General features: G+C 36.5%; 1 protein-coding gene across 2 annotated transcripts in view; it reads right to left on the bottom strand.

Moving 5' to 3' along the window:
- LOC117395006 (solute carrier family 66 member 2-like) overlaps positions 1 to 16,967 on the bottom strand; it is a 45,064-nt gene that overhangs the window by 12,356 nt on the left and 15,741 nt on the right. For both annotated transcript variants that reach the window (XM_033993833.3, XM_033993830.3), the window contains one exon: positions 7,636 to 7,852. In XM_033993833.3, coding sequence (XP_033849724.3) covers positions 7,636 to 7,852 — 217 coding nt within the window. The remainder of the gene's footprint in view (positions 1 to 7,635; positions 7,853 to 16,967) is intronic.

Raw genomic sequence — 16,967 nt, forward strand, 5'->3', positions numbered from 1 at the left:
TTATTATTATTATTATTATTATTATTGACCCTGTATATCAAATTTAGTAATTTCTGTACCAGTACTAGTCACAGACTATAATATATGCTTTAGGCAGAAAACGTCAGTCATATCACTAAATATTTAAATGACTAGACCAGGGCTTCTCAAACTCGGTCCTGGGGACCCCCTGTGGCTGCTGGTTTTCATTCCAACCAAGCTTTCAATTACTTAACTAGACTCTTAATTGAACTAATAATTTGCTAAACTATACCTTTTTACTTGTTTTCAGCTCTTGAATAATTGCATATTTCAAGTTAGCTGTAACATTTGATAAGTAACTTGAACTGTAACTGTTTAAGAGCTGAAAACAAGTAAAAAAAAGTCTAATTAAGCAAATGATCAGTTCAATTAAGGGTTTACTTAAGTAACTGAGAGCTTGGTTGGAATGAAAACCAGCAGCCACAGGGGGTCCCCAGGACTGAGTTTGAGAAGCTCTGTGCTAGACGTTTTCTTTTTAAATTCTGAACAATATTAATTTGCCAACATATTCATATTTGTACAGTTTGTACAGTGTACATTATAAACTTCAATACTTTAACTGTTGTATGAATATACAACCTCATGTAACATCTTTTTCAGGTTATATCCCAATTACTAAAAGTAGTGACATGCTGGTTTTAGGTTTAATTATTCACAGTGGCAAACAACTTTAATCTATAGTTAGGCCTAATTAATAATTAAATGGGCCCTTGAGTGTCATTATCTTGTAAATATTCAAGCAAAAATTACTTGAAACGTTATTCATATAACATATAAATTCAAAAATACAAACCATAATCTAGACCAGGGGAGGGCCGCTGTCCCTCCTGGTTTTTCTTCTAACTGTACACTAAATTGATTAATTGGACCAATTAAGCTTCTAATAAGCACTTCATTGGTCCAATTAAGTAATTTAGGGTAGAGTTGGAACAAAAACCAGGAGGGACAGCGGCCCTCCAGGACCAGGGTTGAGTAGCCCTGCTCTAGACTATAATGCTTGTTAAGGGATTAAATAGATTGTAGACAAAAGGGGAGTGGGTTTCAAACGCACACGTTGTCAATTTGAAAGAAGCAAAAAAAAAAAAAAAAAGTAGATTCATGATGCAGTAGTAATAGGGAGAGGTGGATAGGGCTTTTGTAGGTGTTTAAGAACTTCTTGAATTATATAAAATAAAATTTAAAAAAATAAAATAAATAAATACATATTTTAAAAAAAAGATAACCATTAAACTACAAACTGTGACTGGCCTGAAGAGGGTGATCTATTATTTTCAAAAGCTGAATTAATGAAGGTGTTTTTCATTTCCGCTATAATTAATTTATTTGCTTTCACTTTATTATCATAGATACTGCTATTTGCTCCTGTTTGGCAGAGCAAAGATAATTTAAAAGGGAGTGTCATTCATTACCATAGCAATGAATACATGAATAGCTGATTATGTGCTTCGGAGCAAAACCAGGCAGGGATCAGAAAGTTTTCATTATTATGTGCAAATGATGTCACTGTGAAATCGTAACCCGAATACCTCTCTTTCTGAAGGAGGCCAAAAAAAAAATATATTTCATTATTTTGTATCATAAAATAAATGTTAAGAAAAACATGAAAACTAAAACGCATGGGTGCAGTTCCTTCTAGTTATACAATCCTACAACAGCTGAAAATAACATATCTAATAATACCAATCAGAAACCTATAGAACTAAAAGTCCTGGAAAAAAAAAAACAATAAAAGTAAATGATCAATTTCAACAGCTCTTTATGTAACAATATACTGGTCTAAATACCTCACCACCATCCCATTATAATGGCAAGTCAGGCACTCACACTGTAGTCTGAAGTCCTGCATTATCCCAGAACAGGTGCTACGCATATAGAAGTAATACCACTCATCAGGACTCGTGGAGCCATCATGCCCCAGGAGTCAGAGAATTACTCAACTCCAGACTGACGCAGCTTAGGACCTCTCCACAGTAAACACTGTCACTATCATCTAGGCCTGTTAAATTGTTTGGTGGTTCTGTATTACAGCCTGCCAACTCCAGGGGGAGACTGAACAATTAATTCCCCTTCAAACATGGTTATAGAATAACATTCAACTCACTAGAGGTTTTCTGTTCTGTTGGAAGCACAGTGGAGAGACAGGACCGAAGGGTTGTTACGCGTTCCATTACTTTTTCCAACCCAATTATTTAATTACATACCCCATTATTAAAATGCTGAGCATTATAACCTGGATGCATAGCAAATGTAATGAATTGTGCATTTTAATTAAAAACTAGCTGTTTTCCCATTTCTGTGGTTGATTGTTCTTTGCATTAACCAACGAGTAGCAATAACGTGCGTCACAACCACAGAAAATGATTAGGGTTTGGGTTAACGTTGTCCTTTGATCCATAGCAACAAGTGATGCAACAACCCTGGTGACCAGTCAATATACCCTTAGGATTGGGATACCAATAGGGGATCCCTGGCCATGGTTGACTCACCCTGTATGCAAATCTAAATTGAGTGCTCCAGGTGGGTGAACTCCTACTCGGTTAGCAATGAGAGAAACAGGGCTAATCTGACCACTACAAGCAGGTTAAGCACATCCAAACTCAGTATGTAGCTCGTCCCCAAAGACGGAGATACTGCTGTGCCTCTCGTGCCACTGAACGGCACGGGAAAGAACTAATGACATCCCGGCTATCTTAAACTAAGAAGGCCAAATGTTAGGCAGCACGATTTTGTGGTGAAATAGAGCATACAAAATTGTTACCAAAACTAGCAACAGAATCCAGAACCACTCAGAGTGATTTCAAACACATTCAAATAGAATTGAAATGTAAAAAAATAATACTTCTTACTCTTTAAACTCCTGCTGTTTAGTGCTGCAGCTTCACTCCCTTGGTGTGAATATAGAAAGTGCTACCAAGGAACAAGGAACAACATGTTTAAACTTGTAAATGGTTTTCACCCAATTGGTATTGCTTGGCATGTCGAAAAATACAGGGGACTGATCAGCATTTCCGATCTGTCCAAGTTGTTTGTTAGAAATGCTGAAATTGAGGCTCCCGAGTGGCACATCCAGTAAAGGCGCTCCGCGTGGAGTGCAGGATGCGCCCTATAGTCTGGAAATCGCAGGTTCGAACCCAGGCTATGTCATTGTCAACCGTGACCGGGGGTTCCTAGGGGGTGGCTCACAATTGGCTGAGCGCCACCTGGGTAGGGAGGGCTTAGGTCGGCAGAGCAATCCACGGTTCACCGCGCACCAGCGACCCCTGTGGCTGATAAGGGCGCCTGCGGGTCTGCAGTGGAGCCATTCAGATCTGTGTTGTCCTGCGGCACTGTGGGTCTGGTGGCTTCGCTGTGGATCTGCAGTGCGAAAAATGACGGATTGGCAGGAACACGTTTCAGAGGACGCGTGTTTCAGCCTTCGTTTCCCGAGACGCCGGGGGGTTGCAGCAGTTAACCGGGATAAAATTAATAATTGGGCATTGGGGAGAAACCGGGGTAAAAACCATTGGCAACGACTAAATTAAAAGAAAAAAAAAGAAATGCTGAAATTGTATAAGCTTCTCTTTGAATTTCTCAGGAAGCTAATGACACTTATTTGAAAATGGCTTCCTGTACGTCATGGATGATTCGAGATCGGGCAGTAATGTTTTGGTTCGTCTTTTCTCGGCAGTTAGTCACGTTGCTGTTTGTGTACTCGGGTAGTTGCATCTTTTGTTGGAAATTTTAATACACACATCACTACTGCACTCGAATTTAAGACACAGGCCATTTTTGAGAAGCAAAAAATGGTTCAAAAAGTACGTCTTAAGTCCGAAGGAATACAGTATAAATGTAAGTAATAAAGCACAACAGGGTGTGTGATATACTCTAATGTTACCACACACCGGGTGCGTTGCAATCACGAGGTGAAGCCGAGTGTTTCAACCACCAGTGGCATGGTGATATTAGAGTATATCACACACCCTGTCGTGCCTTATTGTGCTTAGAAAATGCAACTAACTAACTTAGAGTATATCGTGCAGAATTTTTTTTTTTATATATAAAATAAAATCAACCAATAAAAAAATATTCTCTGCAGCAGTCCAATGTAAGTGAGCAGAGGCAGGACATAAACAGTTTAAAGTATTCTATATATATAATATAACATTTTGTGTTAAAGCACATGTTTCACTAGTTAAACAGGAGGAGTATAAAGGTAGTGAAATCTATTATAAAAAGAAAACAGATAAATTAATGCACCTCAAGATTGTATTTCATTTCATTATTCGTACTGATAAAACAAGGAAGACGTCACATAGCTCATGGTAACGTTATAGCTATTTGCTCCTGTTTTTTTTTTTTTTTTTTTTGATAAAGTAATAATTATCTACCTATTATGTGTTCATTTTTAGCATGGGTGAAACCAAGGTTAACATTATAACAAAATAATCTCCATGACAGATTAAATTAGCATTTTATAGACACTGAATAATCTTAATATCCTGTTAGGTTATCCTGTTATTTTATAAAATAGTAATCTTATTAGCCTGTTATCTTATAAAATAGTAACGTTTTTAAGAGTTAATTTTACTTTTGGTCTATAAAATAAACTGCATACCTTTTAAATAGTATCTACGTTGTTCTGTAGTACAGTAGGTATGTGTACTCTACTGTGCAAACAATACGATTTGCATGGTGGGCCTCGCGTGTATAGTGGGTTTTCTACTATTATAACAACCTACAATCCAGCATTTTCTAGACTTTTCTAGAATTAAGTTCTGCATTATCATATTGAAATTTCTAGCAACTTGTAGACAATACTATCATAGCATCAAAGTGTATGAATACTTTTTAAATTAGCATTTTTTGAGTTTTGCAAAATAAATAATAAATAATAAATTTCTTGTAATTTTTTTTCCTCATCCACAAAAGCAAAACGCATTAATAACTAATTACTTGTTTTCGAGAAATTTCAAGAAATTATAAATTTCCATTGGGGTATGTAAAGTTTTGACTACAACTATATATATATATATATATATATATATATATATATATATATATATATATATATATGTATATATATATATTATTATTATTTATTTCTTAGCAGACGCCCTTATCCAGGGCGACTTACAATTGTTACAAGATATCACATTATTTTTACATACAATTACATCATTTTTTACACATTATTTTTACATACAGTTGGGTTTTTACTGGAGCAATCTAGGTAAAGTACCTTGCTCAAGGGTACAGCAGCAGTGTCCCCACCTGGGATTTAACCCCCGACCCTCCGGTCAAGAGTCCAGAGCCCTATTTACACACACATATACTGTACAGGGCCAACTAGGCGTGTAAATAGGGCCCGAACTCAAGGGGGGGGGGGGCCCAAAACGGTTATGTGTGTTTTTTCTGGGGGTTTTTTACATACAAAGATTTGACTGGAAAAACTTCACTCACTGACATTCGAACCGAGGCATGTATCTCAAAATCAAATTGTTCTGACAGGTGTTACACAGATTTCTGTAACATTACCTTATACAATTCTGTATCCCCATATTATTCCATGCTTGTGCAGATGCAGTTTTTAAAAGATCGCTGGATGTGAATGTGCGATATTTCTGTGCCCAAGCCCTGTTGTGTTCTCCATTGAGTTCTGCTGCAGCTTGCAACAAATATTGTAAACAAGACAAAACAAATTCTGTGGCAAAATAAAATAGCATGTATAACACCATTGATTTTCTAGATATACAGTACGTTCAGCCTCCTGCGTTGCTCAATACACGAAACCCTTGATTAAAGTAACCTTATACAACTTTAAAAGAAAAATAAACACATTTTCATTGTATTACATGTAAATACTGTTCAGAAACATCAAGCTTTCACATCCAGCGATCTTTGAAAAAATGCAGCTGTGTCGGTGTGGAATCATCAAAAGTACAGAATTCTATAGGGTACAGACATCTACCATATGTAACACCTAAACTTACTTGTATGCCAAAACATTGACGATTTCTCTGCTCTTGAGAAAAGGGCATGTTATTGAAGCGAGTCAAAACCCACCCGATGAACAAAAAAACAAGGAAACATTATTGACGATTTGCGTGCAGTAAACTGTAACGTATTTAACTACACAACAATGTACAGGCATGTTTGTTTTTTACTATTTATTTTTGTGGAGTTAGTGAAAAAAAGTTTCAGCACCCTTATATATATTACATTTTTCAACTTCATACAGTGTTCCTTGTTTGTTTGTTTGAACTGTTGTCTTTTCATTCAGTAAATCAGTTAAAGTAATTGTCGAGCTGTGCTACAGGATTTAACGCAGGCTTCAGTTTTTTCCAGTTTTATTCTGAAATGTATTTAGCACACTCCCTACAGTTTAATTTTCTGTCAGATTCATTCAGTCGTTCATAATAACTTCAAACTGAGAACACTACCTGTTGTAAAAGGGTGGAGTGCTAGTTATAAAGGCTGTAATGTATATAGAGGTGTGTGTGTGTGTGTGTATATGTCTGTGTGTGGCTGTTTGTTCAGGGTTAGGGGGCCGCAAGTGTATGCTTGCCTAGGGCCCAGTGATGGGTTAATCCGGCCCTGTATATATACACACACTGTATATGGAGCAGGCTATTAAAATGACATTTGAAGCTACTTACTTGTTAAAATCTATACTGTGGTAGTTAAAAATCAGAGCCTGAATTTAAAGACATGGTTCTCACTCATTTAACTTTCAAAACATATCACAATGCATTCATTTCACAAGGTTATAATTACACTCACAGCTCTGTGCAAAATTTAATCTGTCAATACTTAATTGGCACATGCACAGCAGACAATACATAACATGTTTTAATTAGTGCTATTTCTACGGTCATGGAAATTAATTTCGGTTACAGAACAGACATGATAAAAGTCTTATGACAAAACTAAAAGCATTTCTGAATGAGCAGAGAAACAAGAAGCAACGAAGGTCAGGGGATAAAAAAGGGCCTGGTGAATGTAAGTGACACATCAATAAAATACTGTTCACATTTCCTGTGACGCACACTACAATTATTAGAACTGCTAACTTGATAAAAGACCTGTGGACGTGAAATAACCTTGCTGTCTGTTTTGTCTCTGCCATTTCAAAGGTTTACTTTGCAGCAAATTAATTCAACAAGTCATTTTAAAACAGAAGGTCAATCAGGGTCCATGGAGACTCACCATGTAAAAGCTCAAGCCAACGTGCCGATATTGACTGAGGACCCACAGGGAGCTCTGCATTGGCAGGGTTAGGGAGGAATATCAGGGACTTGAGAATATCACACTTCAGGGACCTCTACTTGGTCAGGCACCAGATGAGTCCAGGTGGAGACATTCTAAGCTAGATATACCGGGCAGGCTAGAGTTCAGCAGTTTGCAACAGCCATAGCTTGGGTCAGGTGGGTAAAAAGATGCGACTGGCGTAACAGAGGAATGAAAGTTGTTTATTGATTTTATAAGGCAGCATTCAATTTAGGCTTAATGTTTTAAGAATATATCACATATGACTGTGTGAATCATGTTTGTATCAACAACTAAATAAATAAAAATAAAAATAACTGTTCGGCAGCACACTGGCAATATTGTTCTACAGATGCTGTGGCCCCTTACCTCATGCCCTCAGTGGACTTGTTTTGGTAGTTGCGGTAGAGTTGTGGAGTGCCCAGCATGGCTTCGGTGAACACAGCGAGGAAGCCCAGTGTTTCCACAAAGACATCAGAGTCCAGGAAGAGGTAGGTAATGTAAGCTGCTAAAGCAGTGAATGCCAGCACACACTGCAGATAATCCATAAACCTGCTCCATAGCCAGAAGTATTTCAAGTCAAAATCTGAAACCAAAGACAAAGAATGGTGTTGGTCAGTCAGTCCACTATAGTTGATGGTGGGTGAGAGAGAGGGTGATTGAGTAAGGTTACTGTATTGTCTTTTTGGAATGGGGGAATAATAAACATTATTTAATAAAGAGAAGTCACAAAGATTAGAACATTAGCCTATAAAACAACATGTAAATCAAATTAAAAAAACAAAACACACTTAAAATCTTCAGTTCAAAATGACAGTTTAAAATTACAGGAAAAAAAAAAATAGGTTTCAGTCCAATGTCAAATCTAAAAGCATTCCATAATGTACAGACAAAGGCAATGGATGTACAGTAAAAATGCCAATTTAAATCTATTTAATTATATTTTCAGTGCTGAACACTTGATTTTGTTTTTGTGCACCTACCACTTTGATAAGCAAGACCACTGAATGTAAAGTTCACTGAAAGTTAACTTGCTGTCAAATCTTTTAAGTTTCTTTAAAGGAAAAAAAAACTGTACAATGGAAATCAATAATAACCAGATAAGGTAAAAAGCTCAAATTCATAAAATGATCAAGTACACTACTACAGTTGGGACAGCCATTGTTACAATGATTGTACTTTTGAAAAACAAACTGCCAACTAGAGAGGGACTAGTAACTGAATGAAACCAAAAAAATGGCACCACTATAAAAATACAAAAGTGTGTCTATGGCAGCACCACAAACTTTGAAATAATCACAACCTGCGTATGTTTAAATGAGTCTGTTGTTTTAAAAGTTTTCTACAGAACAATAAAAGGGTTACACATCTGCCTCAGATTCACTTCCAGCCTAATTGAGTTTGTGGGATTCTGGTTGGCAGAAGGAAGTTAGTGTTCATAAATTATAAACCAGCATACAATGCCTATTATATTTTTACAGTGCTATGTAATAGCTGCCTGTGGGACACTGCATTAGTCCCTTAAGTGAGTACCATTAGTATGAGAGGATCATGGATGACAAGTCTCATAAGGGAATGTATATAGTGTCCCACTGGCAAACAAAGGTCAAAGTCATTCCTGCGCTGAATCTGAGAACCAGTTCTTGGTGCTAATTAAATCAGACAGAAAACTGTAAGAAACTTGACATCTGCTGGAGCAAAAATCCTATATTAAGCTGTTGGAGTCCAAAGGGGTTTTACACCTTTCTTTGTGGTGTCAGTGCACCACATGGGAAGAGTAGCTTGAGTAACTCTGCAGCTTGTTTCCCACAGATCTCCCTTTATAATGCCCTGCAGCTAGGCACATGTCAAAATCACGTTTCTTCCCAAATAAATCAATCTCGAAACAGGAGCAAGATAATAACAAACACCATTTTCAGACCAAAATGTGTGTAGCCAAAGAAGCTGAGCATTTTAATACCAGAAAGTTTGTTAAATAATCATACACAACTTCACTCAAAGTAATACTGAAGGGTACATTTTAGTAACATACAATACATTCCCTGCCACTTAAAAAGTCTGTGGTGAACATCTGCAGCAAACATATCAGAAGAAACACCCACACAGTTTCACAAAAATGTGAAATGATACAACCTTCAATATTCACAGTATGTTGAATAACATAAATAATTGCCCATGCAAAGTTCTAAATTAGTATGCAGAAGTAGGTCACCTTGTCTTACTGTAGTTAACAAAGAAACACATGTACCCATGGAATGTTTATGCAAGAATATGCAATAATAATTTCTTTAGGTCTAATTTTTCATTTCTTTATTTGTCTTTTTTTACTAGGATCATAACCTAAAGCACATCTAACTAAATAAAGCACATTTGAATTGGCCTTTATTTAAATGTTTTGGGGGAAAAAAAAAAAACCTTTTAATGTAGTACATCTGCCCCATGCAGCAGTAAAAATATAAAACAACAAACAAATCAGCTTAAAAAAACAACAACAAAAAAACAGTAGAAACCTAGCCGTGTTGAGGCCTTATCATCCCTTTGTTGTTAGTGTATTTTTTGGCAAACACAGGAACATTTGGCACATTTCAGTCAAACTTTAAAATAGTAACAAATAAAATACAACAAAAAAAAGACATACAAGCATTAAACAATTGTATAAATCTAAATAAATACATTCTTATGGATTATCTTAATACTAAAGCCTAAAATGTTTGAAATGGAAATCTTTCAAGAGATGTATTGCAGATGCACTAGCCTAAAAAGAATAGCATGGAAATGTCTTACTTGCACATACCAATGTTTTTGACTGTTACCAGACATTGAAACTATACATCCTTTATTTATGGGCAATTTATATACCTGTAGTTTTCAATTACGCCAAGAACTATTGTGTAAAATATTTGAATTTTAAATTATAAAATCAAAATATGAATGTTAAATATGAAAATATTTTGACAACTTTTGAAAACAAACTGTTAGAAAAACGATGCTCTTTTATTTTCTGCTCAATTAAAAAAAAAAAATAAGGCTGCTAAGTGAAAGGAATTCGGGTTTTTAAACATAGGCCTATTTATTCTCCAAAACGACATGTATGTGTGTCGCTTTAAAGAATGGGCAGGTGTCATTTAGTGACCAGCACTTCCATGCTCACTGACATCAATATAAAAAGATAAGTGTAATAACAGTAATCTTTGGGAACCACACAATTTGTTGTCTTATAAATGATGATGTGAGAAAGCCTTGCCTCTATTTTTCTTTTACTGAATATTTTTAACAGAGCATTAAAACATTACACACACACACATCTATATATATATATATATATATACACATATATACACACACATACACATACACACACACACACACACACACACACACACACAGTAGTCTCTGCTAGGGTGACCACCCGTCCCTAATTGGGTGGGACAGTCCCGAAATGTAAAGATCAAGTCCCGGTCCCGGGCTTATTGTCTCCGGGACGGCATCTGTCCCGAATTCGTAGACACAGTGCAATCTTACAGTTTAGCGCCACAGTCAAACCATAGTAATGATAGCATATCTGTTTATAGCGCATCATAGCACCGCCCCTGCAGTATTATTTTGCAATGCCTTACACTCGCTCGCTTGCCAGTTAAAACAATAAAAGAAAATGTAAAGGAAAAACTAGCTCACAAATATTTTATGCTGGTTCCATTTCTAATCATTTTACTCTCACAATCACTTCAACTAACCATTATCCCCCCCCCCCCCCCAACTCCCACCCCACCCCCGCTCTTTGGGGCAAACAGTAAAAAAATGTAATTATATCCCAACATAAGAAATGGCAGGTGTCCCATTTTTGCATTTTGAAAAGGTGGTCACGCTAGTCTCCGCATATAGGAACACCTCCTAAGAGAACACTTCACCTAAGAGAACACCCTTGTGGTGAAACAGATTTTTCTCATTGTAAATGCTCCGGCTAAAGGAACAGGAACTTCGCTTAAAAGAACACCTTCTTGGCACCGATAATGATTTGTTCACAACTGATAGATTACTGTTTTGTAACCTGATAACTCATCATCATCCAGCATAAATTAAAATGCTTTATTTAGTCTTTTCAAAAGCAACTTATCATCGTAAGAGTGTCTTGAGGCACACTGATTGGTTTATTAAATCATTCCAGAACTGCTGTCATATCCATTGACTCATTTTGTATTCTGATTTCCATGAGTGCACCTCATCGATACAAAATGGCATGTAAACAAACAACAAAATGTGGTACTGTTTCTCTTGCTACAAAAAATACCTGAATCAGACACAGGTTGCTGAACAATTTGATGTTTCCCGATCTGGTGAGTAGCTTCACCATTCTGTTAAATAATGTGCATGTCTTGTATATTGCTGCTGCATTTTTTAATGATTGTAGGGGTGTTGTGTTAATTTAGTTTGACAGTTTATTAACATTTGTTTGTCTGTTACTTTATTATAGTTTATTAACATACACTGCCTATTGCTTTTCTTTTACTTATTCAGTTCATTTCATATGTTGATGCACGTGTGTCATGACAAGTAATACATATATATATATATATATATATATATATATATATATATATATATATATATATATATATATATATATAAAATGTGTAAAAAATAATGTAATTGTATGTAAAAATAATGTGATATCTTGTAACAATTGTAAGTCGCCCTGGATAAGGGCGTCTGCTAAGCAATAATTAATAATAATAATATAAAAAGATATTTATCCCAGATAAAGCAAACCTACTGAAATGTTTTAAAACATTTATTTGTATGTATTTAATATTTTTAACATGTTCAAGTGGCAAGTAAGTGGATGGACTTTCTTTCTGCACTATGTCATAATACCAGTGGTCAAGACGGCATATTGTAAAAACAAAGGGCTCTTACCATGGCTATACTGCAGGAGATGCTTCAATGTTTGCAACTGGAACCTATGAGAATATTGTTATGCTAGTGAGAGGCAAGAAAAAAAAAAAGCATTGGGTAATTATTTCCCCTTTGTCACAGGTGAAATGAATTTGGTCACCTCAGTGTGTCTTACTCATAACAGGCCCAGGGCCAAAGAATCATACTGAGGATTTTGTGACATGTTGGGGAATCAGTGCTGGGTAAAATAATTGTCTCTACCTGGAGACCACAAAATAAATGGCTCACTTAAGCTCACTCGACTTTCACCCTTCCTCTAAATGTATCACCTGTGTATTTTTGGAGGCAGTTTGGACCAAATGATTGGAGAGCCTCGGTTCAAATTATACATAGGCTTATCTGTAAAACTGCAGGCACTTTCCAGAATGTATTACTTGTTTTATTACCTTGAGGCTGAATGTTTAAACCCATTCCAAATGCAAGCTTCCATTTCAGTAATACTACTAAAAAAAAGTTAAAGACGACAAGGGTTTTAACAAATATGTAATTTAAAATAAAAAACATGTGCCCAGTTCTAGCACCGGTTAAACAGAATTCCTGAAAATAATAAATATATTCCCTCTAACTTGCACACTGATTTCCAAAAGTCCTTCCAAAAATAAGATCTAAAAATAACTTTTCAGGATTATATTGCCACCTGCTTTACAGGGCTTCAACTAGCAATTTTTTATACCATGCTGTTTAAGTTTGTCACAGATGATCATCACAACTGGAAACCAGCATTTCATAAAGGAGTGACATCATCACCATCTGCTTTAATTAAGTTTGTTAAGTGATAAAAAAATAAAAATAAATACAAAAGAGTTATTATAAGGCAAAACAGACAGTACTATTCAACCTTTCTGTTGTTTTCACCATATTCCCAGTTCAATATTCAGTTCCATTTCAGACTTCTGAAATGGAATTGCTACCACAGTATTTATATTTACATATATATCCCATTGTCTTGACTAAAACTGGGCAGGCTGCACTTTGGTATGTCGCCTGTACAAGGAGATACAGTCTGGCATAACAAAATAAATCTTTTAAATTCAATGCATTTTCAGCCAGTCATTGACCCCTTTCACACAGACGAGTTATGACGGCTCAGAACCGGCACTGATGCAGTATTTTGGTCTGTGTGAATTGCCTATAACAGAGATGGCCAAACTTGATGACCATATGAGCCGCATACCAAAATGTTCATATGGCCAAGAGCCTCAAGACACATGTTGTAAAACAGCAGCTTCTTTACTGAACGCAGAGAGGAGCATCTGCTGACTGCTGAGTTGTGCTTTTAAAGAGGTTAGTTTGTTTCTCCTCAAGTCTGAACCAGGAGGATATTCAGATGAAAATCTGTTATGATTTGTTCCATAGACGTTGGTTGCTCGCCTAGTGTGTAAGAGATTTGTTACAGATGAAACACAGATATTAACCACTGTTTTCAGTGAAAGCAAACTCTTTGTCCTATTCTGTCTTAAAGTCTCATACTTTTGTATGAGATTTTAAGTGGAGGGTTTACTCAATGCCACTGACTCCAAGAAACTTCATTCAAAATGATCAAATTGACTCAACCACACATCCGGCTTTCATACAAGGTGATTGAAATACGCATGCGCGAGCGCACGGTGTCGAAGGTCATCAAGTGATGAAATGTGCAATGAACATGCAGGCTGAAATAAACAGGAGAGAAGAAAGAATAATAAACATGAATGACTACAGAGAACAAAAACAATAAACTTTTTCTCTTTTATTTTCGCTTTTGTTTATTATTCTTCAGTTAATTTGAGCCACAAAGTGTGCGTCACCCAGCATTTCACCGGGAGCCGCACTTCAACTGCAAGCTGCGGTTTGGCCGCCTCTGGCCTATACCATCACAGAGCCATCATATTTTATGCCGTCTCTGAACCACCTCGTCAGGTGGTTCAGAGACGGCACTGAACCGTCTTAACTCCTGTGTGAAATGCTATGCCAGAAGTGCTACCGTGGGTTTGGATTGAAAGTCAGCATCTCACGTGACTGCATGTATACCGGACGTGTTGGGTATTTGTCGTTAATTTTTTTCAGATACAATGGCTGATCAAGAACGAGGTATTAATTGGAGTCTGGAATAAGTTGAGGAATTGTTAACTTTATGGGCTGACAAGGATGTGACTTCACAAATAGAAGGGACGGTCCGTGATGCTGTAATTTATGGGCAAATCGCCGTTGCCATGAAAACGATCTGTTGACTGACAGGTTTGAAAGTTGTACTCACATGATCCCTTTGGCTGTGTGAAAAGGTTATGACGGTATTACACCAGCATAGATTGTGCAATTACGTGCTGTGTGAAAGGGTATTTTAAATTATTTTTTAAACATCTCCGAGACGGTTCAGTGGCAGCATTTGTGTGTGAAAGTGGCTTAACTAACAGTAAGTAAAAAAAAACTAAATGTAATATTTATATGAATATATTTAAGATAAAAGATGGTGCCACTATAAATTTACTTTAAAGACAAAATTTTAACTTTTTTTTTCATTTTATACATGGGCCTAATTTAATCACAATGCAAAGGTCTTTAGGGCCTGATTATGGGGATATTGAGGACAGATTTACCTCAGATTTTAGACTCAAGTAAAAAACTAAAGAGAACGGAATATCTGAGTTCAGCAAAAATACTGAAAAACTGATATTTGTGAAATGTTTACTGGCAAGTTGTCAGCTTACAAAACATGACAGGGCAAGCCAGGCAAACACCTTCGACACTGCCTGTCAATCTGTCTGTCAAACGTACAACCAGACACTTCTAAATACTCTTTGAGCAAGCTCTTCTAAAACAAAACAACGCTCACATGAAATCAGCGTGTACAGGAAAAACAATGAAAAGCTGTCAGTTCAATCACAGATTACACAACATTAAAACCAAACGCACTTGAGGCAGTGGTGAGTTCTAAAGGTTTGTTGGTGCTCACGTTCCATTAAATGTGTTACTCAGAGCACATCATTAAGCAATAGCCATGCTCCTCCAATCCAAGCTACATCTGTGCACTTCAATTACAAACAAGACACCAAATTACAAAAACATTCTCTATTTCTGCTGTGAAGGCAGACCCAGGAATAAATTCTCCAGTTTGCTTTTCTTTTATAAAACCTTAATAACAAAACTTTGAGGATGCTTTCAAGGAATGTTTTGAGAAGGACTGCTTTATTTTTTTAAAACACCATTTTGATTCAATAAATCAAGTTCAATTTGATGTTTTTTCTTTGAAGGTTTTTAGGTGTTTTTTTTTTTGGTCTTCAAAGCACTGTTTAACTTAAGTGAATGTTTATAAACACCATAAAAAATAAACATTTCTTAAAACAGTCCTTAAAGTTTTGTGAATAGGGCCTATAATCTCAACAAACTTTTCTCCATGTGTCAGGACGACTTTGCTTCCTTTTTATAAAAACCTAAAATACATTCATCATGTTTTCATATTGTTTTCTTTTCAAGCAAAAATGCAAAATGGTAGTGTCATATCACTCAAACTAGCAAATATTAGCTAAAATCTAGCTTTTACCCGTTCATATTGTTCACACACCATAGAAGGCTAACGACTAAGCAATAATGAGCTGGCAAACTGCAGGAAAAACTGGAGGCTCCTTTCAGCAAGACAGAGAGAACGACAGATCACCTGGCAAGCCTTTCTGCACAGAGCTGATTTTGGCAACTCAATTTAGTGCATCTCTGTTAATGAGGTAGAACTATGACTTTAAAGAAGTTTCCAGTGACAGAATGATGTGGTAATTTGTCCTTTCTTGTCACGGCTCCTGCACCGTAAGTATACACCAAGGAGCGGGATGATAAATGAGAATCCGAAAACAACAACTGGAGCAGCCCCCTCCCTTACAGGGCATGTTTACATGGACCACTAAGCCATGTAGATATTTTTAACAATGTGCAAAAAAACTAAATTAACTAAGTGGAATGTGACAAGTGCAGTATCTCAAATTAGGGCTCTTTTTATCTAGCGACCGACCTGCTTGGATTGTGTTTAGCTGTTTGCAGTAGACAGGCAAAAAATAGCGATTTTGGTAAGTACAATTGAATCCTTGTTGCTGATGTAACTACATTAGCTGGTTTGAAGGAATTCATTTTCTAAAGTAGGGGCAGCAGTGTGTAGTAGTGGTTAGGGCTCTGGACTCTTGACTAGAGGGTCGTGGGTTCAATCCCAGGTGGGGGACACTGCTGCTGTACCCTTGAACAAGGTACTTTACCTAGATTGCTTCAGTAAGAACCCAACTGTATAAATGGGTAATTGTATGTAAAAATAATGTGATATCTTGTAACAATTGTAAGTCGCCCTAGATAAGGGCGTCTGCTAAGAAATAAATAATAATAAAGTATTCAGAGCTGTGGTTGATTGAAATAAATAATAATAATAATAATAATTTAGAAAATGGAGCAACTCTAGACCTGTAGGACAGTATAAATTGACAATCAAATTGACATCAGCCGTTCTAAGCAGTAGACGTCTAAGGGCCACACGTCCAAGGGCAGTCAGAGCGAGGACAGGTAGAGCAAGGACTTCCAAATCTCTCCCAGTGGCGTCTAGATGCCTCATTCCAACTCTTAACATTAGGTATATTTAAGTAAGATTATTAAGGTGGTGTTTTAATTAGGTGCTCTACTGTTGTGAGAGTGGTTAAACTGAATAGAGGTTGATTTGCAATTTGATTGTTTTCCACACAGCTTTTTGTAGTTGTGTGATCCCATTGAAGTGCCTTGAAACTATTGCTGAAGTACTG

This window comes from Acipenser ruthenus, chromosome 3 (assembly GCF_902713425.1).
Source record: "Acipenser ruthenus chromosome 3, fAciRut3.2 maternal haplotype, whole genome shotgun sequence".
Taxonomy (NCBI): domain Eukaryota; kingdom Metazoa; phylum Chordata; class Actinopteri; order Acipenseriformes; family Acipenseridae; genus Acipenser; species Acipenser ruthenus.